At 40.2% G+C, this 25,096-nt stretch overlaps 1 protein-coding gene across 1 annotated transcript; it reads right to left on the reverse strand.

Annotated features, from left to right (window-relative positions):
* Nucleotides 1-5,956: 5,956 nt before the first annotated feature.
* ngfa (nerve growth factor a (beta polypeptide)) lies at nt 5,957-25,096 on the reverse strand. The gene is made up of 3 exons (XM_023278216.3): nt 24,897-25,096; nt 7,922-8,029; nt 5,957-7,307 (listed from the first exon to the last, which is right to left on the reverse strand). The coding sequence occupies exon 3, from the start codon at nt 7,294-7,296 to the stop codon at nt 6,406-6,408; it is 891 nt and encodes a 296-aa protein (XP_023133984.1). The 5' UTR covers nt 7,297-7,307; nt 7,922-8,029; nt 24,897-25,096; the 3' UTR covers nt 5,957-6,405.

The raw sequence follows: 25,096 nt of genomic DNA on the forward strand, positions 1-25,096 counted from the left end.
TACTGTTATTAAAGTGCAAGGAGTAGTAGTCTGTCTTCAGATGACTGGGAGCATGTCGCTAAGCAGCAGCACCATGTTCGACATAAATATTTTCCACACCACCATGGAGAGCAGAGGGGACGTCCATTCATCACCGGCAATCAGCTGCTCATATCCTTATAGAGGAACAAAGTGGTCGCCCAGGAATGTAAAGAAGGAGAGAGGGAGGGAGAGCAGAGTGGGAAGAAATGGTTAGATTATGTATTAATGTAACTGATCTCCAACATGTTGCTCCTCTCAGCCATTCACATGTGTGTCCGTCTCAAAAATGAATCCTTTAAACCTCCAAGTTTGTGCTCTGAGACTCATTGTTGGAGTTGTGAGGCACAGACAGAAAACAAAACAAGTTTAGTTTGGACGCTAACCAGAGCAGCACCAAAAGAGGACAGGCTGATAAGACCACTGAGTCCCAGCTTACTGGTCGTTGTTGGCTGTTGGGGGCTCAGCTGCTGCAATGGTTCCAAACACGTGAGCAATGCAGGGCATGACCTGCTTTAAAATAGATAACAAATGACTGGATCATTTATAGCTCAGCATGGTCCCAAATGGGTCCATGAAGAAGATGACGTAGCCTTCAGTAGCTGTGGTTTTTATGTGGACATGCAATCTGATGTTATGTTTGACTATTTTATCTGCAAAAAGAAATGTGAAAAGGGTCAAATAATAAAGATGTTCAAATGTGAAATTCTGAAACATTAAAAAAAAGACAAAAATGTTGAAAATAACAGTAAATATGTGTAAAATAATGTATTTTGTAAGCTGATTTAAATACAGTAAATACGGTGTAATTGTTCAGCCGCACAGTGTAACTGAACTGCTATCAGTAAAAATATAGATTTTTAATTTGCATTTTATCTACAGATTTGGCTTTTTTTCTTTTCTTTTTTTTTTTTTTAAAGAATTTTACTAATATATTTTCTGCAGGGACAATCAGTAAAATGCTACTTTAAAAAATGTGAAAAAGGTTGCATAAAAAGACATTAAAATGTAGAATTCTGAAACATTGAACATGGTAAAAATTGTGAAAACAACAGCAAAGATATGTAAAATAATTATTTTTTATATATATATATATATATATATATATATATATATATATATATATATATATATATATATATATATATATATATATATGAATTAAATATAGTAAATATAGTTTAATTTGCATTGTAACTGAATTACAATCTGTAAAAATATAGATTTTTGATGAGCATTTTATCTTCACTTTTGGCCTGTTTTTTGTTTGTTTGCTTTTTTTTCTACAGTAAATTTGTAAATTAATCAATTTTTTTTCTTTTATTCAAGGATTTTACTTCATCAATAAACAAAATCAGTAAAATACCACTTAAAATGTTTATTTAACATCTTTAACATTCATATTTTTCTTACAAATAACAAATATCTGTAAAATAATTATATATTTTTGCAGATTTAAATACAGTATTTTTTAAAAATAATTTTACAGCCAAAACAAAAGAATGAATTACAATTTTTATTAAAAAACGTTATTTTATATTTGCAATTTTGGAATGGATTTTTATGCTAAACATATATTATCATAGATTAATACTTATGTTCTTATTTATTAAGTGTAGCTTAACAAATGGATAAATCTAGTCAAATAAAGTAATTTGTTCAAAAACTTCCCAGTGAAAAACTCATTACATTGCAACTACGTTTAAAAAAAAAAAAAAAAAAAAAATCTTTTTTTTTTTTTTTTTTTAACAGTGTATAGATGCTCTTGGAAGCTTGTCATCACTCTTTATTGTATGTATATTCCGACTTTGAATTAGGAACTCGGTGCTTATCTTGGTTGTTGTGAATGGGCAGGATCATAGCAGTTGTTGTTTACCGTTTGGTTACATTTATAATGTTGAAACATTTGTGATCACAACAACACAAAGTCATTGCACCTACAGACGTGGAAGTGAGTTTTAAAGTGAGCCAGACTTTCTATCTGTGGCAGCATAGCACCATCTACTGGCCATTTATGTTCAAGTAAAATCACTGGCGTGCTGAGACCTTCATACCGGTAGATGCACAATACAAATGCAAAGCTTTTACAAATGCTCCTTGAGCAGTCAGTGCTTAATTGAAAAGCTTTTAAATAGCTTCTGTGGAGTGAAAGGAATGTTATTCATTCGCTGTATTCACTCATGTTTGCTTCCATGACCTCAAAATAATCCAGAAAGGTGTGAAAGACAAGGAAGTTTGTGAGAGAAAAGAGCCACCTTTTGCTTCTTTTCAGAATGCTGTGAATTCAGCTTCATCTTTCTGTCTTTACATGCAGGTTGCTGCCTTGAATACCTTCACGGCTACAGCGGCAGAATCGAGAGAAAAAAGGTCACGGCGGACAAACCCGACCGCCTGTTCTGCAGCTGCTGCCAAAGTGAGAGGTTATCTGAGGTCACCGTCTGAAAAATCTTTGATCAGACGGCCTTGCTGTGATGAGGTTTCCTGGCAACACATCCACAGATGAATAGCGCTGTGTATAATCTGTGAGGCAGCAGCATTAGTGGAGGTGAGAGCACAGCCAGGCACCTGGTGAGAGCGATGGTGTGAGGAGAGGTGAACAGTTCAACTTTCAGCAAGAGGAAAGAGAGAGAGAGGAACACTCCAACATTTGTTATTAAATATGTTTTTGTACTTGACCACAAGAGGGTAGCGTATTCTTACCAAAGGGGATATTTACTGTGAATTAAGAGAAGTGATGTGTTGGGAAAGATATTCTCCTCATGTAATATGGATGCTTGTGTCTGGTATCTTTTTGCTAAATCCAGAGATGATCTGCAGCATACAGCACTGAATGACAAAGCAAAGCAGGCTGCTGCTGTGGGAATTTGAGAAAATTAGCTTTGACATATGTCACACCAAATCATTTCAAATAAAAGCTTTAAGGTAGGCTGTGCCCTGTTATCTGTGTTGTCTACCTGTCTTGCAGAAGAGCTGTGTGCTGAAAGCATCTTACTGAATAAATCTGAGTTTAGACCCTAAAACCAGTTGTTGCCCCTGTGCCCACTATAAGGGTAAACCGACTATTACACCAATGCAAAGCTCTTAAATGTGATATTGTGTGAGAAACATTCATTTCTTCTGGTTTCCCTGCATACTGCCCTGATTTTTCCCATTCACCTTGAAGTACAGAAAGATGACAAATTATAAAAATACCATGAAAAAGTGAGCGGAGGAGAATAGCAACAGCACAGCAGACCTGTTCTTAGCTCAAGCAAATGCATAGAGTCATGGAAAAAAATTATCTGACAACCCTTGTTTTCTTCAATTTCTTGTTCATTTTAATGACTGGGACAACTAAAGGTATATTACCTGAAGAATCAATGAATATGACAAAAAATGCAGCTGATTACATAATACTTCATGTCCTATTTGACATGCTTGAGCCTAACTGTATTCCCAGGGTATATAAGAGGCCATTTCATGTCATAAGCAGCACTGCACATGCAAAGGCCTAGAGTAGTTTCCTGCTTATATTTAAGCTGTAGCGCAACTCAGAAGTTGTCAGCTCTCACATAATGCCTAAAACAAAAGAATTCTGTGAAGCCACAAAGGCAGCCATCTTGGCACTGCTGGAAACTGGCATGAGTGAGAGACAGGTAGCAAAAAAACTGAAGATCTCTAAGACAGCCATTCATTACACCAAGAAAAAACAAGCCCAACATGGTACTACCAAACTGGTAGGTGATTACAACAGGAAACATCTTTCTACCCACCAGATGACCATCACTCATCTGTTCCTGTGTCAGGAATCATCATCAGACCTCCAGGGACCTTAAAAATGAGTGAGCACTGTGGAGAAATGTGACTTGTTCAGCAAGGACAGTTGGAAACCGACTTCTTGAAGCTGGTCTGAAGTCACACAGGACATGGAAGAAGCTCTTCATCAAGGAAAGGCAGAGGAAAGCCTGGTTGCTCTTTGCTGGGATCACAAGGATTGGACTGTTGATGATTAGGCTGAGGTTCTCTTCAGGGATGAATACAATTTTCAGTTGATGCCCACTCCAGTCAACTTCCTGGTTAGGAGGAAGCCTGGAGAAACCTACAAACCAGACTGTCAATGCAAAATGTTAATCTGAAACATCTTCATGCTGCCTTGCATATGCAGCATGTTTAGGAGAGACCCACAGAATTTCAGTGATGCTGAAGACAGAGGACTATGAAAGAGATTCCAAAAGCTTCAGCTTCACGATGGATTTTGAGGTATGCTTCAGAACATTGTTCTGCTGCAGATTCTGTTGTATCACTTTCTCAACAGACTGCTTGGCCCAGAATTGGTCGATATTTAGAGGATTCATTCTTCTCCCTCTCTGTGCAATATTTGATATGCCACTGCTTGCTACAGAATATTTCCACCCCATGTTTAACAGTCAAATACAGCAATTTTTTTTTCTTCAAGCATCTGTTCATAGCACTTGTCTCCAAAACAACTTGATGCTTATCCAGATTGTGCTTTGTGTTGACTTGTGTGATGAGGTCACAGATAAGGTTTACTTCTGAGAACTTTTCCTTGTAAACCCCGCTGCAAATGCTGCTCCAGTCTTTCATCAGCCAAAAAAACATCTTGTAGCTCCTTTGCGGTCATGTGGGAGTTTTGCTTTGCCTTCTTGTGCAGCAGACATAGAGATTTATCTGAAAGTTTTCTCAGTCTTCCAGATGCTGTGACTTCTGCGGTGCCCTTTAAATGCCATTTCACCATGGAAGTCGTGGAAGATATAATTCTGGCGCTTCACCCAGTACTGTAGGCACCAGTTAACTTCATTTTCAGATTAGAAGAACCACACATGTTGGAGTGTTATAATGAAGTTCAGTTCCAGTTGAACGCGCTTTGGAAATGTATTCAGCTGATGATGACAAATGTTGACCTGCTTTGGACATCCTAATAAGTCAGTTAACAAATGATTGAATGATAATAACTTATGCATTTGCATTGGAAGCTTCTTCTACTTTTTTTTCTTCAGAAATCACCAAAATATGTGTTTGTGCCCAAGCTTTCTATGATGAGGAGCACTGAAGCTGCTCTGGCAGCCCATGGTTGCTCAATATCTTACTAAGATACAGTATCCTGTTTTTATTTTCTCTAGATTTTCATCTCTCCATATGTATGATCCCTATCCTTTCAAAACACAGACTCACAAGCAGTCTCTGCAGTGTTTACGCCGATCGTCCAAGGTGACAAGAATTCTCCACAACTGCCGGGAACATCGCAGCCAATCTGTCTTCCTCTCTGTGTATAAAATACAGAGCCCGTACGGTGTGACTGACATTCCTTCGCCCTGGGAAAAGCCGGGATCGGTTTATGTATGTGCAAATATACAAGGGCCGACCAGTCTTTCTGTGCAGAGTTACCCTGATGTCAAACCTGCTCTGCTCTTGGCTGCTGTCCCGTTGTGGAGCAGTGCTGAGCAAGACGTGTCATCTGAAATTTAGGATAAGCAAGTCTAAGCACGGTCATGTCGGTTTTAGCTCTCAGAATTATTTGCACTTGAGTCTTCAGTTTTGGGTTGTTGCTTGTGACCTGTTCATAAAACTGATAAGAAGAACATGTTAGGTGTTTTGGTTTCCAACAACTAAAGGAAATATGTATTTTTATGATATCAGAAGCTCCAATACCTTCCCCAACCCATCCCTAAACAATAACCTGATCTCTGGTTATTGTTTAGTGATGGCCAGGTGTGGGTGTGGCATGTTTTTTCCTCAAAAAACAATGCTTATCAAAATGATAATTAGAAACTGTAAATATGCAGGCTGTGACAACAGAGCAATGATTTAAAAATGCTAAAAAATTAAACCTAGAGTTGGGTGGAACTGCAGAGGTGGAAGATAATTCTAATTCTTATAATAATAATAAAATCAAAAAGTGGCCACCAATACTGTCTTTAAAATGGACACAACAAACCAGGCAAGTACTGAGGTGTTTAATAAATAACAGCATGAACAACACAACAACTATATATATATACATACATATACATATATATACATGTATACACACATATATATATACATATATATGTATATATACACATACCGTATATATTTTCATATTTGACTGTATAAACCATAAATATGACATGCAGTCCTCATAATTTAAAACAACCAGGACTTCTCTGACTGAGGTAGGGTCAGGGGGCCGAGGGGTTGGATAGACGCAGCTGTGTGTGTGTGTGTGTGAGTGTGTGCGTGCATGCATGTCTAAGTGTGTGAGAATCGAATGCAAATGTTCAGTACGGGTGTATGTTTGGAAGTTGAGGGGACAGGATTACAGTATTGGCAATAAAGCTGCAGTGGCTGTTAAGGAGAAGTGTGTGCTTGGTTCATAGTTCAGCGGTCAGGAGATGTCCTCCTCAGTCAGCGGCCCAGTCTTCCTCCCCAAGACTTCCGGCTGAGAACACACACACACGCGGCGTTGATGCGGATGAAACGCCACGCTGTATGTCCTCTATCGATGGTCAGGGCACTTACGAATATGTGTGTGTTGGTGCAGTAGGAGTTCCAGTGGCGACTGTCGATGCCAAGACAGCCCGAGTTGCCCGATTTGGAACCTTGTTTGCCACCTCGTCCCCCGGGTCGTCCCCCGTTCGCGGTCCCGGGGCCCCTGTGCGTGGGGGACCGACAGGTGGTCTCATAGAAGAACTGTTTCTTCACCACGTTGTTGATTGTAACATTGGGCAGCACCGTCACCTCATTCCCACGTATGTCTGTGGCTCGTGTCAGGTTGCCCACCCAGGTGTTTATGCTTTCACACACTGAGTACTCCCCTCGGTGCATGGTGTGTGATCCTGCTTTGCGCCTCACCCTCACCCCTCTCACCCCTTCAATGTCATAGCCCTCGCCTTCCAGGGCGTCGTGTGATGGGGGCTCCTCGCTGAAGACAACGCGGGGCGAGGAGCGGTAGCGCCTCTTGGAGAAGAGCTTGGGGTCCACCACCGGGATGGAGGGGTCAGGGGGGGAATCTGATGTGGAACGTCCGACGACGGGGGTCTTATCCTGCGTGTGCGAAGCGGCCCGATGGGGCCTCTTGGTCCTGTGGTGGCTGGTCCTATGATGCTGCTGTGAACTATGGTCCTCGGAAAGGTGGTCCCTGGCTGCTGTCTGCTGTTGTCCTGCTCTGTGATTGGCTGCCGTCTGCTGTCCTACTTTGTGGTTGGCTGCCCCGGCGCTCCGGGCCAATCCACCTCCCATGTTCAGTACAGCCTGGACGCCGATCAGGAGGAGCAGGACCAGTGGTGACGACCTCATGGGCACACGTCCTGAGCCAAACGCAGGACATGAAAAGTTCACATAATGTCATGTTGATGCCTCAGGTGAATGTACTCACGTTTTATTTTATTGTTGAAACATTAACAGATTGACAGAAAATAAGAAAATCCTGCGTCAAGCAAGAATGCCAAAAGGATACTGAGGATTTTTTAGCAGTAGCTGACAGTGTGGATGTTATAACCTCATATGTCATTGTTTTTACTACACATGACATTGTGGTTTGGTGCAACAGCTTTCTCATTTCTGGTATTTTGCACTGTTGCCATTGATTCATGTGCCATTCATGTCTGTGTTCACTGAGGAGACATTAGCCTTTTCTACAGAATCCTCATTGCTGCTCGGATTCTTTGAGAATTACTTCAAAGTGAAGTGCCTTTTTCCAACTGTATAAACATCTTTGCATTAAGTGGTCAATTCCTTTATGTTGGTTCTCCTGCAAATCAAATTTTGAAAGCTAAACGGTTGATTAATTTGGAGAAAATTCTTTGATTAATGCGGCAATTAGCTGGAGGAAGCAGTAAATCTAGCAGACCCTGTATTTTCAGGAACGTCTCTGGTCCTACTTGAGTGTGTTTTGTTTCGCATGTTGCGTGTTCAGGCGTACCTGTGGAATGTGTCCAGTTGAAGAGGGAGCCCCTGTGGACTCTAAAGCCAGACTCCAGTGCAGGCCGGGTCCCTCATGCCTGCCATCTGGACCCCCTGAACTACAGCTCTGCAACACACACACATGCAGAATAAATACTGATGCAAATGATAGCCGACTAAAACCAAATACCATAATAATAAGCACTGGAAATTTAATAAATGTATCTGCCTTCGACAATTTTGCAATTTAAAGTTATTTCAAGAAAGGGCTTTTATCCTAAAAATCTGTTTTCCATTTCCTTGTCAAAGGGACAAGAGACAAGAGATTAAGTAGAACACATTGTGTATAACGCATTGGACGTACCCAGCTCTCTTCACAACATTAGGTAATGGAAGTGCAAGGAGAACAGTGACAGTGCAGAAGATAAACATGCTTAACAGAGAAGTTTAGATGATTCTAAGAGCAATGTGAAACTCTCACTTCTCTATCCTTGTCCACAACTCCTTTTAAAGACAGTTTATCATTATCTGGTCTTATCTCATGCAAAGTACACACACACACTCACCGTATTTACCCCTTTGGGCTTAGACTTGCCATGCATTGGAATGTGAGGTATTTCACACCTCATTAAATGTTACGTATGATATACTGAATGTGAAACACGTCCCGGTCATAGAGGACAGGAACACATGGACATGCATACAAACGTAGTCATATGTACGCTCTCTGTGTGCATGTAGGAATGCATGTAAAGCTGTTTTCATGAATAGTTTGCATGCTTAGATGCTGTGATGTGCACGAATACACACACACCTCCTCCCACACAAACACTCCGGAGGTCAATGAGGTGAGCTGAGAGCAGGGTGTCAGTATTTTTGGCTTATCTACAATGTTCTGTAAAATGCGTCTTGCAGAGATGTCGTAATGTTGTAAATGTTTACCTCAGCATGTTTCATTTTGCTACCTTGTTGTGAGAGTTGCAGCTTTCTGACTGGATTTTAAAAAGCTAGTAGTGATTTATGATAATGTTGGCAAAAATAAAACATGATGTAAATTTTTATTTGATTTTAACATCTTCTAACATCTTCTCACGTCCTGCCAGAAGAGGTCAGTGTTGCCTGCTTTGCCTGAACTGACCACATTGTAAGGCAGCTGAGAAACATCAAAATGTCACTGGCCCTGTTCCCATTAGAAATATCAACTCAGCTGCAGGAGAGACGTTTAGCTTCTTAAATCATTCTCAGGTATCTTCCCACAAGCTAGGAATGTTAAAGTTCTGGAGATGTCTGTTCTTGGAAGCACACGTTCTATACTTGTTTGTCTACAAGGCAGTGATGGAAAGAAACAACAGAAATGTATGTAAATGTGCTCAAATACCTTAATTAATGCAGCACCGAAGAGCTCATCACATTTATACTAAAATTAGAGCGACTGATTCAGATTTTTCAGCTCTTATTATGCACTTTTACTTCAGTAAAACTTGAAAATACTGTAGATTTACGATGCAATCAAACACTTTTGCATCGTGGTATTGTTGTGTATACTCATATATTACATACAGTGAAGAAGTATTTACTAAATACTTCGTCAAACTCTGCCAGCAGGTCAGTTTGGCATTGCATTGACAAAACAATCAAGTCATCCTGGGTGATGGAGACAGCTATTGTTTTGAGAAGCTGACCTACAAGTGATATCTTTTGGCTTCAACAAATACACACACACACACACACACACACACACACACACACACACACACACACACACACACACACACACACACACACACACACACACACACACACACACGTACACATATGGATCTGGTCCAAGCAGGCAGCGAGTTGACTGATCTAGGCTGACGGGCAGCTCACTATTTACATGGCCCACGGTGAGCCTGGAGGATCCTAATGTTAAAAATATGTGGCTTGTGTTTAATGCCAGTGGAGCCAGCGTAAACACTGCAGTGGAGGAGCACAGGGGTCAGAGCGGTTTAGAGAGCACCTCTGACTTACAGGATTACTTCAACACTGGATCCGAGGTCCGTCTGACTGTTCCTCTGAAACTCTCGCCAGATACTGTATACAGAAGGACACACAAGCTAGAGAGGCTCTCCTGAAGGGGTTTTGGATGTGCTCCCAAAAACTGTTTGTTTGTTTTATGGTTTAGTGGAAACAAAACTACATTTTACTCCAGAAACTGCGTTGTGGCCGCACCGGGAAGTCAGATAGGTCACAAACAAGGTGGCGACTGGGTCTGGAATAGAGAGTGTCCGATGAAACGGTCGAATGGATTTTACATTCCAACATACATCTTATATCAAAACACGGGAGGAAAGACGATCCATATGGTAGTGATAAAACAGGAAGTCTCAGAGTGGTGTGTGAGGCTCCCTGTGCAGGACAAGTGAGCTGCTTTCCTCTTCAGTATCCAGGGAGAAAACTCCGAATACACAAACACACATGGGAAATGCCTTGACGAGTAAGAAAACCTGCAGGAGACTGTGCTGTGGCCAAATAATGACAATGCTATTTCAAAAGAGCAACAGGAATGACAGACGCCGTATGGTTTATATTTCCATACACTCGACATACTGCATTAATATTGAGTGGTATAAACAAAGCAGTTGCTGAATAGCCCTTTATGAATCATCCCTTGCGCAGGTGGCACAGACTTTTTAAACGCTTACTGTAACGCAAGGAGGTTCCCTTTCTCACAACAACCTAGCTGATGGTAAATCAAGACCATTCCTCGGTTGGCTCATCCATCACTTTTGAGATCTACGATGGCACTACATGGCACTGCCTAGTTAAGCGAGATTGCAAAAGTTGATAAAATGAAGTGGAAAGGAGACATTAGTCACATAGCTGCTAGGTTGTGACCTGGAAAATCAATCACTGGGCAGCAGAGAAGCAGAGAGAGAGGGACTGATGACTTAGCCAAAGGCAGTGGAGCTCAGCCACACTGTTACTGGTGCTGACTACGTAGTATTAGCCAGCAGCACATTTTTACATGGCCTGCCAGGACACAAGACGACCCGCTGATCAGACTCTGGAACCTACAGGTTGCCAAATGATCGCATGTTGTTAGAGAGTGTTGACTGTGACGACCAGGCAGGTGGGCCAGAACACGCCTGCCATCAGTCTGAGGTTGGTTTACAGTTAGCGAGGCTTTCCTGCTATCGGTGTGATACATTAGTCATTAGTTACAAGTCCTTGTTAAAAGATGTGCAGCGGGCGGCGTGTCAGTGGTTCTCTCAAACAAACACACACCTCGCCTGCATAGTGATGACAACAGCGGCAGATTATGAGGGGGTGAGAAGGAAAGAGTGACAGCAGCAGAGATAGAGGGAGGAGGAAAGACAGGAGACGGATAGAGGCTGATGCAGAGAGAAACAGAGAAAGGTAAATAGTTTTTCTGTGTCTCTCATCAAGTCAGTGGAGTGCAGTTCCTCCTGCTGTCAACCACTGGAAATAATTATCAAGAGGGATGACCGCCAGGTCAACTTGCTCCCTTTTACACCCATCCAAACGTTTGGAGATATGTTTGTTTCCTTGAAAAGTGTTGTCTAATGCTCATTAATCACTGTTTGAAAAGTTCAACAACTTATAAGGATTGGTCTTTGAGAGGACAGTAATCCTTGCTTTTGGAGAAGGATTAATTTCTCTCGATTAAATTCACAGTTTCAGACTTTTCACCTCACAGAGCCACACACATGTTGTAACACAATATTAAGTGTGCTGCTTCCATTTCTCATGAAGTCACTGTTTCATTCACAACTAGAATGGAAGCTTGTCAGTTATCCAGAGTAAATCTGCTTGTCACAGTTTAGATAAGCCACAATGTGAAGCTAATGCACCAGCCAACATACAGAACCAAGATTTTGTCACGTAAAATGATGTCATGCAGCGTCTGGTAAAAGCACATCACGTTCTTGAGAGGCTGTCAGTAAGCAGGCTATTCTTGGAAATGTGAAAATGTACATGTGCAACACACACAGCACAGGTCACTCAGAAAAATGGCAAAAGAGTGATCTACACTTAAGACGTATGGTTTTCAAGAAAGATGGCAAAAAAATCAAGCAAAATATTCCACAAAAATGTATTTGTTGGGTATTTTGATTTATTTGTTTAAATGGAAAAAAAAAGATAATTAGCGACATTTGAATGGTTATTTGGCTGAATTGTTTGCATCAAATATTCCTCTGCACACTTCAGGACTCATGATTCTATCCATAAATACAAGTTAAAGCACTGCAGGACCAACACCTTCACACTTTGACATCCCGCCTCCACGCTGTATTTTATCATTGGTACAATCTTGAGCTCTTCTCCTGACTTCCTCCACAGATCCATGTAGGCTGCATTTGAACGCATCCGAAAATAACACGTCTCTGAAAGCTTGTCTGTTTACGTGCATGTTCTTTTGCAAATGTAAGCTTAGTTGTGTTTCTTTGAACTTATGAGTGATAACCACCTCCCCTGCTGTCTTTTGAACTGTCTATGAACTCAGTTGTATCTGTTGATTCTTTATTACACTGAAGTGAACCTTGCTGCTGTTTCTTGTCTCTTGATTTTACTCATATTATGCGGTCTAATCTGCTGGCTGGTTTTTCTGTGTACTTTTTGTTCTAAGTCCTTCATTTTTGACCATATTCCCAACTATGGCTATTAGAACATTGTGTTTTTTATTCACTTAATGAATAAAATGGCATTCAACACGCAATAAAGCAATACTTGGCCTTTTGTCTAAGCTCATTTTACTTGTCTTTGCCTTTTTGCAGTTGTTTCCATCTAACCATTTCCAAGGTATTTTTTTACTGGATGTACAAACAGTATCTTGAATTTATCCAAATATATTTTGTTGCTTTTAGAAGGATGTGTTTATGCTTTCCAGTAACTGTGCAAAATGTGTTTTATTAGCTATTATTATCTTGTCTTCATGAAAAAACTTGCTGGACATCATAAAGGTTCACTGATTCACCAACTATTTTGGGGTCCGTGGTACATATCAAAACCTTACATCACTGAGACTCTTACTGTTTTGGTCTGACTGGATGTTTTCTACCACATGAAAATGTTAGAACGCCCCCCAAAAAAACCCCAAAAAACTAAAACTCATGGGTCAGGATATTCACTTAGCTGGTGCTTTATTATGGTGTGCAAAATTTCAAGTACCATTTCAACCGTGTTGGCCTTTAATGGCTAATTCTTGCCACCTGGGTCCCCCCCAAGGCGGTCTTCCAGCTGCCTGACTGAAATCAGCATTTTCAAGAACATGATATTAGAATTTTATAACCGAAAAAAGACACTTAATGCAGTTATCACACAGTAAAAAGCCCATTTGTGGCACTTTTCTATGTCTTTGATTCTCCGACCAGAGCTTTTATTCTGGTATTAAAAAACACTTCTTTTCGTGTTTATGTTTCAAAGAGAGCTGCTGTGAGAACCGAGGCACCTGTTGTAAATCAGGAACACTTCAAACAGCAAACTCCGCTGCTCTGGCCTCAGGACACAGGAAGAATGAGACCAGCAGTGTCAGACTGACAGACACACACAACCTGCTAAAGCACTTTTCTCTTCAGAGGGATGACAAATGATGCAAGATATGCAGAACAAAAGAGTATTTACTGTACAAAGCGTTTCAGAGCCAAATGCTACACAATGGAAAAAGAACATATCGGCAGCGCTTGACATCAGCTTGTATTAATTTAATGGGTTTACTGGGCGCAGCAATAAAAAAACGTGCCTGGAGTTAACAACACACAGGTAAAAGCATTTCCAACTTTCACATGAATAGCTATCAAAAGACTGACCTTTCATTCAAATGGAGCTGGCAGCCACACAGAAGCATGCACACATCTACCGAACGTTTCCCAGCTCGGTATTACGCTGCCAACACTTGAGCCTCAGGCTTTAAATGAAACCATTTCAAACAAATTTACCTGTAATAAAACCATAAATGAACTTGATGCTATGCAATAGAAGATACACAGTATCCAAGGTTGGCGCCTGTAGGATTCTTTTTACATGTATATACCCCTATTTTACACAGTTGTTATTATCAGCTGTGGTGAAATAAAAGCTCGTGTATGTCTGTAGAGGGCATCTTGAGAATATCATGGCAGGAGGCAGCCATAGAGTGGAAACTAAACGGCACAGACTTGGCTGAGAGCCAGTGTCTTCATCCTGCATGCCTTTCTGTGCGTCTCTCTGTCTTTTTTCAGTTATCTTTCATTCCACTTTTGCTCCAGGAATCAGACCAAATGTTCATCATTCCTCTCACACTTTAAAGCCAGGAGTAACTTCCTGGCTACACGTCTGTTTCTGTGTCTAACAGCGAACAGATTTCAGCACCATGAAAGCGCATGTGTGCAGGTGCCGAGTGCTGGATCAGAGAAATATTTGCTTATCTTTGGGGAAAATTACACAACCTTTATCTGATCAAATCCATAAACCCTGAAAGTGAAGATCACATCCCTTGTCTCTTTTCCACCTTGGCCATCTTAAATCAAGACTGTGCATGTGTGTTTGTTTTATTTTGAGAGTTGTGGAAATAAAATTATTGGCTACTGCTGAAAAAGCTGTAAAATTTCTTCGATGAAGACATACCAAGCACACAGATAATACGATTTTAATTAGCTTTTCCCACTGGAAAGAATTTGTCTTGGAAGTGGGATAACAGTTGGACTTGTGTCTGCATATGGCTCCACTTTTACTCTTTCGGTAATGCAAACTGTCCAAGAAAAGTAGATGTCAAAGTAAGGTGTAAAGAGAAAAAACCCAAAGCACTGTGAGACAATAGGTGTAACAATATGTGTATGAACTTTAAGACACTATAGAGTCTACTTTGATTTAACAAGGTGACTCACGAGCATTTCAACACTAAAAGGCAACAAGAGATTCAACCAATACGCTGATACACAGTTTCAGGAATCACATTCCTTGGAATAAACTGTGTCTCTCTGGCCTTGTGATCTTTTTATCTAAGTTTCAGCTAAAATGTCACACGCCTTCATCTATGCATAGTGCTACATGAAGCGAAACTTTTCATTTCACTTCTTGACACCGCATCTGTTCCAGAGACATGTTTTATTTACAAGGGTAACCCAGAGACAAAGCAGAGACACGACTGTAGTGTAACCCTCAGCCTTTCCATTATTCTCACACATTGTCTTACAGTAAGTTAAACTATGATTCATCATAATAGAAAGATTGAATCCTTGTGGTGTTTGTGAAAGGAATCCAAAATAAATAACATTTTAGCTGACTTTTATTTTAGCAGCAATTGGATTTGGAAGAAAAGGGATGAGTAGCAAACAGAAATAGTAAAATGAAACAATGCAGCTCTTTGTATACCGAGGGATATCATTGTGTTTTTCTTCTCTTTTTTTGTTGTTTAATAATGCGGTTTGCAGCACTTTCCCAGAAAAGAAAAACTCCCTATTTTTTCCTTCTTAAACTATTTTATGTAATACAAATGTTTCTGAGCACGGTTATGAACAGGTAGCTTTAGATTATGTTTCCATTTGTTTATTAAACATGAACATGAGCGAGACCATTCCTCTAGAAATGAAAAAAAGTAGCGTATCACAAACTAGAAACTATTGTGCATTAATAAAACTGCAGAAAAGTAGAACAACAAAGATCTATGTGTTCCATGTTTGATGTCATAGCATTTACTGCTCTGCAACTCCCAGCGGGGTTAACATCTGTAGAATTTAAGGCCAAATTGTTCTTGAAATTGGAAACTACAAGCATCAGACAAAAGGTTTGTTTTAACTTGAATCAAAGTTCAACAAATTCAAACTTTGGGCACACCCTTGCTATGCTTCCTGCACTTCAGTCATATGTGGGTAGATGTAGTGATATATAAAGTGAGGACAAAAGCAGTTTTTTTTGTGATATTGTGAATCCACCTTAAGAATTTCTCACCCAATTCTGCTTTTATTAAATAAATGGTCCCCACAGACAACACATTTTAGTGGCGTGATGCTGTTTGATGCTCTCTGGTTGGATGCAGAACTCCAGGCATGAGTTTTTTTTTGGCAAATGAGGCAAAAGTGCAACCATAGTTGTGTTAGTGAAATTGCTCTATCTCCCTGTTTCTCCCCCCTTTCTTCCCTCTCCACAATCGGGCCCATCCCCAGTCAACCCACCCTCTCCCTGTGCTGGACCAGTGGACGTGGGAGGCCGGGCCTTCAGGCCTTGAAGGCAGGATGAACACAATGATTAACATGTTTTCCAGACCCCTAGTTTTTATGACCTTGACATTCAACAATCTTCTCATGACAAGTGGTTAATCTTTTGGCATGGCTGTGGTAATAACTCCCCCTTCCTGGTGAGAATCTGAAATCCCACAACAGTGCAGGGAGGAGAGGAGGAGGAGGAGGGCTTGGAGGCAAGAATGCTCGTCTGGCCACGAAAAGAGATGAAGACACGGTGATGGAGAGGAAGGAGACATGTGGGGAAGGGCGAGAGACGACGTGTAATGGAGGGCGGGATCCAGATGGGCAATGAGATGTCTTGGGAGTTGGACAGATAAAGGAGCATGTGATAGAAAGAAGAAGTAAGGACTAGGCTGTGGGGGAACAGAGATGGAGACAAAGAGGAGTTCAAGGACAGGGTCGGAGGGAGGAATAAAAGCTGTGGGGAGTTTCAAAGCATTCAGGAGTAAGGGACATGTTGCGTTTCATCGCTGTGCCTCTTCTCTCAATAGCTTTAACAGAAAAATGTCCACTGCAACAGACAGAAAGAGCCTCAGAGCTGCTGTAGATCATGTTGCTTATTTAGTCTCAGGGCATCCATCAGAGTAGAACAACCATGTATGCTGTCCAGGCAGAGGTTCAATCGTCTTGATACTGATCCTTTTTGGAGAACATCAGCCTGGATGTGATGGGATTGAAATCACTAACAGTAATTAAGTGAAATAAATCATGACTAATGTGAGCGTGACTCATTTAGCTCACCATCCTGAGTTTGACTCATCATAAAACACATCCGGAATTTCAATGTGCCTTTCACAGCTTGTGCCCCTGACAAAATCGAGCATATAGATTTGTGTGCGACTTTGACTACGCGTTGCTGTAAACAAAACAGCAGAGGAGCGATTGGTGAGTGAGTCACCCAGGTAAATTTTCTACGCAACATAAAATGAAACATGGGCGTAAATAGACAGATATGCTGGCTCAGACACCCAAGTTTTCCATTATGCCGCATTTATTCTGCGCTCTCGCCTGATGCCATGAGCATGGGCGTGGGCCTGTAGACGTAAAATGAGTATATGCTGCGTCAGATGTTTGGATTTGCATGCGCGGCATTCCTTTAATGGTTTCGCTTGGTTTCTGTAATGACAGCTTGCGCTTTCCGATGAACATATGAGTAATCTTCACATCTGATTCATAGTTAGGAAGAAGAGCAAATAAATAAGACAACAGTTCCAGTTAAATCCCCTCTGGTGGCTTTTCGTGATAATGAGCTAATTTTAACATGCGTAGACTGTATTTAAGAAGTTGTTTCAATACAGAGGAAGTGATCTGGTTGCGTGCTAGTGCTGCAATATCCACTTGAAATCGGTGTAAAATGGATTTGATTAGATTAATTTGATTGAATTTTCATTTGGTGCGATGTTTTGGGGTGAAACGTTAACCATCACTATGAAATGTGCAGATTAAGTACCTTGTGGCCTTAGAAAGGCATCTACAATAATGAAGAAATACAGTTTTTTTTATTTGAATGATCCTTTCTCCATAGTTGAAGTTTTAAGTGCTAGTTTTAATCTCCAAGACAGAAATATTTCACAAACTATTAGATGAATTGCCATGAAATTTACATTTGTACAGAAACACACAGTGCCAGTAAGGGGATCATTCAAGTCAATGTAATTCAGCCTCTGGGATTCACAAATAAGGTTGAAAGTCTAGTCAGTAATGCTAGACTTTGAAGCATAGTGGAGCACCACTGGCATGTCACCATTTTCTGGTATTTTAAAATAAATATCTCCTGAGTTGGTTGGTTGGTTGGTTGGTTGAACATTTTGTACAGTCATTCATGGTGTCTTGATGATGATCCCTTGACTTGCACTACATTTGAACGTGTCCAATATTTTGGTTTATGACCAAATAAATGCAAAATGAATAGCACTTCCATTGTCCTCAATTGAGTTTGGCGATAATCAGCAGATAACGTGGTAATATTTGATAATTAACTCTATAATGCTAAAATGGTGAACATGATAAAAATTAAACATGCTTCACATAAGTACCACAGCTTTGTCATGGTGATCATGCAGTACTGCTAGCATGACTGCAGTCTATTAGCTGTTTTTTCTACCTAATTGAAAACAGAAGATAAGGGAGTCCCTTGCATTTTTACATCTACAGCAAACCTTGATGAAACTACCTTGAGTATTCAGCTTTGTTCTCTTGTCAAACAACACACATTAGTGCAATTCACTTTGCTGTGCTCTTACACATGGCCTTGTCAGACCTGAAACCTCTTTAGATTGTAAAAAACAACAACTCAGTGTTGTCTTCACTTCCACTGTTTGTTTGATTAGTCTCACACCTCTTACTAAAAACTTGACCCAACCATTTGGTCTCCTGTGTGGTCTCCACATCGTTCTGTCATCACTCTCTCTCTCTGTCTGTCTGCTTCTGTCTCTCTCTGCCTCCCTATCTCCCTCTCCATATCTCCCCTCCTTCCCTCTCTTCCCCCCTCTAGCTGATGTCAACCACCTGTCTGCGTGGGACCTCCCAGGCCCATCCTCTGTCTGTTAACAGCATGCCATGTTCAGTGTGTGAGCAGAGCTATGGTGAAAGAGATAAAGCGGCTACTTTCCAGCATGCAGCTCTGTGTGTTTTTGTGACCCGCGGCAGCGGTTTAGATAAATTAATATTTAGTGTGACGCTTGATGCGTTCGTTTCACTGAGAATCCAGCAGAGAGAAATTGCTTCCTACAGCGTCATCCTTCCCAAAAGTCCTCATGACACATCATTAATCCTCAGGTTTTAATGATAACAAAATCTGACGACAGATAGCACAGATAGTTTGACAGCAGTGGTGGAGAAAACTGCTCGTAAAGTCAGTGACGCTTTGCTAATTTGGGGGGACTCTGTCAAGATTAAACAACTTGAAGCACAATGATGCCTTCTTAATTTCTGCTGGTTGTGTAGGAGACCAATCTGTTATGTCGAGCCAGTGGCTCATCCTCCTGCATTCTGTGCATTCTCAAATCAGCATAATCCAAATAAGCGCATAATAAGTGGCTTCACTTGTATCCTTGGGGCTAAGGCGTGTGTATGTGTTTGATGCGTATCCAACACAAACACACATATACATACACATGCACACACATGCACATTACTCATACACATGCACAAACCACATTCTTCCTGCTGGTGAAGTTTGTGTGTCCGTTTCTTCTGTGTACCTATCATTCTGCACAGTAAAGTACAATAACCTTAATCTCTCTAATGCTGGTAATTTGTAAAAAGAGATTACTTTTTTGTGTAGGTGTAAAAATATAAGCATATACAAAATAAAATGTGGACACAAATGCAAATTTCCTCTATATCTGGGGCTTTGGAGCCAATTTGAATATATGAAATCATCAAGTATTTTGTTCTGTTGATGGCAACAAAGGAGAGCTTCATGCCCAGACAAGCTGCAGTCGAACTACAGAGGAAAGTGAGAGCAAGACGGTGTCATTGCATCAATCCGAACGCACACACACATGAAAAGGAGTTGCGGCGAAACATTTCAAAGCAGCAGACAAGCACTGAGTCAACAGAGTAAGACCACAACACTGTTATTTCAACTGCAAAAAAAGGCCCAGGTAATTTGGTGATTTATCAGCTACTGTGTTTGGGCTGCGTGCACATGCATGAGAAAGCGGTGAGCCATAGCTGAAAGTCACAGAGGCATTTAATCTGGAATGAGCAGACATGTCTGCACATTTAGGTGTCATTTTTTTCAGGCATATACAGTGCACACATGTATACACATAAGAGAAACACGTAGACACAGGCAGAAATAACCCTTTGATGAAGCACCTGTCGAAATTAGAGCCTCAAACACAAACACGAGCTCACATTAACAGTCCTGGATTTAATTTTCAATGTATAGCAAAGTCCAAACACAGAAGTGTGTTATTTTTAATTTTGTAAAGTGCAAAGGAGCTGAAAACCTGGTCCCCATAAAGAAAGACTGACAAGCACTAAAGTAAGTTACAAACGTCAAACAACGTTGGCTGTGATTTCTGTTGAATAAGTTTTCTTCCAAACATTGTGAGAAGCTGTTTGTAGAGGACACGTCAACAAGAATTACTGCGGAAAGGTGACGTTACGTTTCCGCATTTTCTGCTATGTGCTCTCTGCTCCTGCGCCTTATCGTTCAGGATTGCGACCTGCGGTGACCTCCAGATCCCTGTTTTCCTCAACGAGCACAGACGTTTAACCCCGAGGCTGAACTCTAACCTCTTGCCTTTCCCACTGATTCCAGACAGACCCTTCAGCTGGTTCACTTCACACCAGATGTTCTCACCCCACTCTGTGCATTGACCCAGAAGATAACCAGAGTCCTGAGTTTATATTCTGACCTGTGAATTATCATCTGCTCGCTTCTCTCAAAGGGAAGTTTTGTTCATCGACTATTTCTCATAGAGACGTGGGGATTATTTTGCTTAATCACATATGCTGCTCTTCTGTCATATAAGTTAAGGTTGGACTGATTTTAAGCAAAACACGCACCTTTAAATTGCCAGTTGCCTAAATTTATAGTATAAAATAAGAGAAAATAAATAAGCTAGTTAATAATGCCTATAATGTATTTGTTAAATTTTAACCAAATTGCCACTTACAGTTACTAACTGATATGCTATGGCATGCATTAGGCCTTAGGGTAACAATATTCCTCCAATATCGAAGGGCCCATTTAATGCTATATAATATTTTCAAGAAATTAATTTCCTTCTGTCCAGCATTGTTTTTCGTAGCTTCAGTATATGACGGTTAATACTGCTAAATCTGCTGATATACGAGAGGCAAGTGAGGCCATAAAATTGCTGTCAAACTTTTGGAAAAGCGTAGAAGAAGGATGATCGGGTCTTTAGATAACACATTTTGAATGATAGGTCACGTCATCAGAGGTTGGTATAAACAGTGCCCATGAATAATTGGATTATTAACCACTGAATCTGACTGCATCATGTTCATTCTCCCTCAAGCTTTTGTGGTCTGATAAGAAATTATCGTAGACATCGTTAGTCTGTGTGAACGAACCTTTAATTATCGTTTTTGTTGCCAGCTGGCAAAGTCCCAGATTGTCTAGTAACACTGAGCAGTACTTAAGTGAAGTGTGGTGGTATGGCATCTTTACCAAAATAACAAGGGCTTTCTCCTGAACAACATTAGTTATGTAATTGAACATGTCTAATAAACTAAGTCACATAGTTCCAGTTCTATATTCGGCTGCAAGCGACCGGAGGAGCAACAGTTTAACTGTTCGTGCTCTGCATGAATAGTTAAACTTTAACTGATGTTTATTGCAGTTAATATAATAAACCATGTTGCAAAAATATCAAATAATCAATATATCCTTTATCTGGGTGTACATATTTATTCATATGGATATAAATGTTGTATTGTAGGTAATAATGAACAGTGAACAACAAATCTGATCCTCCCTTATTTTCCTTTTCCAAGACATATCAGTGTTTTATGTGTTTATTATGATGATAATGCCCATGTTATTTATAAAATTAATCAACCAGGTGGGTTTTACAACAAGGGTTTATCAATAAGGAAACTAGCTTATAATGAATGAACCATGTTTATTTTACAATGTTTGCAATTTTAGAGTCACTTGCAGACTTATTGTGACTGACTTTAGGCCTCAGGTTAAAAAGCCAAAGTTAAAGTAACAGTCCAGGTGTGCTGCCACAACTTCTCCCCTTCCCAGGTGTCCTATACAGCACTACATAGTCTAGACAGCTCACACCATTCCATCCTTTATGTGTTTAAGGGGTGAATTCTTTTCCTGCCGTAATCTGAGTAAAATTTCACAGATATACATACCTATGGTGATGTTGGCTTTATGTCACTTCTTCATGCGAATGCTAATCACAAATACAGTAATATGTTAACTAAAACAAACACTTCCATTAATCAGATATTTGTAATTAGAAATTTGTGAGGCACAGATTAAAAATTATCCCTAAATTAATGAACCCATACAGCTATGAAAGTAAATATCTTCAGGTCATATACAGAAACCCCATTAACAAAATCCTGAGATACAAATGAGAAAGGAACAAATTATTTAGCTTCTATGTATTATGCCACTAAGGTGACAAAGATGGGTGAGAGAATTAATGTAAATTTGCTCTAAAATTGATACTTCTTTTTAAAGTGTACATATGCTGTCTTTGGTCTGTATAATTTAGGAATAAATAAAGCATTCTCAGTAATGTTTCTTGTAACTACATCACCATTTACTAGGTAGACTGTCTAATTTACAATCCTGGGGTCAGCTAACACAACACTAGTTTAACTCCATCCAGTATTAATAAGCTGTTTGACCCGGTGTTCGTGCCATTTCACTATGTAGCCATTGACGCCTTTAGCTAATTAAAATATGGTTATTTCGGCCCTGTGTAAGACACAACATGCACCATTTGTGTCAGTCTGAAGTGACAACAAGATGCAAACTGCAAGGGATGCACGTATTATTGATATTTTTAACAAATACTGCAACAAATAGCAGTATGTAATAACAACTATTATAGAATTTTCGAATAAATAAACCTGCCTAATTTCTTGCATTTTTTACTGTATGTTTTGCCATTTTAAACTATTGCATTCCTAGTTACCATTGACATAGTTCAATATTTCTTTCATAGCAACATCATTGCATTTTGTGCAGCTTATTGTAAACTGTTATTCTCTCTCTCTCTCACACACACACACTGTAATACACACATACTGAATTGCACATACAAATACACTGGTGCTAACCTAGGGAAAGCTGTAACTCAGCTTCAAAGGGAAACCTGAGAGGGTCATGAATAATCACAGACATCTTTGTCTGCGGGGGAAAACAGCACTGTCCATCTGCCCTCCATACACATACGAACACTAGTTCATACGGCTTAAGCTGTTTTTAGCATTGGCAATGAGTACATTACTGGGTTTGAAGGATGTATCAGCAGGGACTATTTCCACTTTAAGCTCCAAACAAAGTTCCAGATATCATCAGTTTTTCCAGCCAGAAATTGAATAAAAATGAGTTAGAAATTTGTTCTTGACGTTAAAACTGAACAAAAGGGGGTAAGCTATGTCACAAATGCCTCTTTAGTCTGGGAGCCTCATTCTGACACTGACAGACAGTTTAGCCCACAGGCTAGTCATGAAACACTGTAAACATACAAATTCAAATGTAGATTAAAAGCCCAGGAAGAGACTTGGGTGAAGCAAAGGAGCAGTATATAAAAAATGATATACACCACACAAAAAGAATCAATCTTGATGTGCAGGAATTTTAGAGTTTAGCCAAGAAACGATGCCAATAAGCTCATTTTCTCTTGGTTGTTGAAAGGAAGCAAACATGGGCCAACTTTTAAGTTTCTTTTTTATCTTTAAATTACAAAGCTGATGTTTACAGAACAGAAATATATATATAATAATTTCAGTTGGTCTTTCAAGAAATGTGCTCTGAATTATCCTGCACTGACAAATTTGACACGAAGACAAAGCACAGGACCTGCTGAGATGTCATGTTAGATATACAGCCAGATTGCTGCATGGAGGAAAACACTGTCCGCTCCCCTCGGGCACACACTGGCTGTAAAAGTCAGACTCACAAAACGTTTCACATTTTAACCATTTTTTTAAACAGCAACTTTACTCGCTTACTTCTACTTTGGGCTTAACTTCTCGAATACATTTTCTTGTTCTTTTTTTTTTGTTAGAGTGCCAAAGAAATGAGCTGACTTGTCACAACCATTTGGAAACAACATCAAGATTTTTACATTTTCTTTAGAGTATACAGGATCAAGTTAACACAATGGGTTGAACACAGCTGACCATGTATCTGTATGACATTGTTGGAGTCTCTGGTGTGTAATGTTTGTTTGTGTGCGTAAATATTGGTTCGCAGTGACATTCCTCCACTGTCAAAGCCCGAAAGGAATTCCCTTGTAGGAGTGGCAAGCATGAGGTCTGTGTTTAGCACACACGCTTGCTTGCTTTCCTGCCTGCACACACACAAACTCACACACACTCACACAATTACAAATATGCATATCAGAGTTAAAAAACTGATCAGTAGCACTCCTTTACAAGCAGCAGGCCCCACCCAGACATAAGGATAACCTCAGCAACGTACTGCATGTTGGACATTGGAGCTCATCAGAATCTACAAGTCTTTTGAGGGTTGTGTAACATGAGTGGAGAGAAAGACAGATAGAAAAAGAGGGGGAGAGATAGACAGAGAGAGAAAGACAAGGTAACCTGATGTCCCAGGAGATTTCTGGACAGTAAACGGGTTCCCATTGAAGTTTGGAGAACCCCCACTTTTTTTTTTTCCTCCTTCCTAATCCTCACCTCTATTCTCTCTGTCTCTCTACACCCTGTCCTCTTCCATTCACCCTCTCCATCTGCATATACCTAGAAAACTACTGTGCCTGACTCCAAACAGTAAAGGAGCACAGCAACACCCACATTAGCCACATTATCTTGTTAAATTTTTTACAGTAGCTCCTGTGTGTTGTAGTCAGCTGGAATTTTCTCCCCTTAACAGAGGACTAAGTGGGTGCTGCTGAGCCCAATCTCAATTCACAGGCTCCACTTTCACTTAATGACAGGTCTGAAAAAAAAAACTTTAGGGCATTTTTTATTTTCCATAAGATAAACTTTTTTTTCTCTGACCTAAATGGACACACCAACCCCACACATTTACAGCATGATTAATTAGTTTTTAAAGAACAAGTTAGAACTCACCACTCTAGTAATAATCCTCCTTCTCTCTCCCCAGTGAGTGAAAACTTCCAACAGAAAGTCTGCTATATTCCACCTCACTCTCTCCAGGCAAGGGGTAGAATTATCCCACACTCCAAATCCCGCTCCTGCTTTTAAAACTGTGAATCCAGGTCTCGGGCAATCCACTTCTGTCTGTCTGCCTCCCACACTCTTTGGGAAAT

This window comes from Amphiprion ocellaris, chromosome 8 (genome assembly GCF_022539595.1).
Source record: "Amphiprion ocellaris isolate individual 3 ecotype Okinawa chromosome 8, ASM2253959v1, whole genome shotgun sequence".
In the NCBI taxonomy this organism is placed as follows: domain Eukaryota; kingdom Metazoa; phylum Chordata; class Actinopteri; family Pomacentridae; genus Amphiprion; species Amphiprion ocellaris.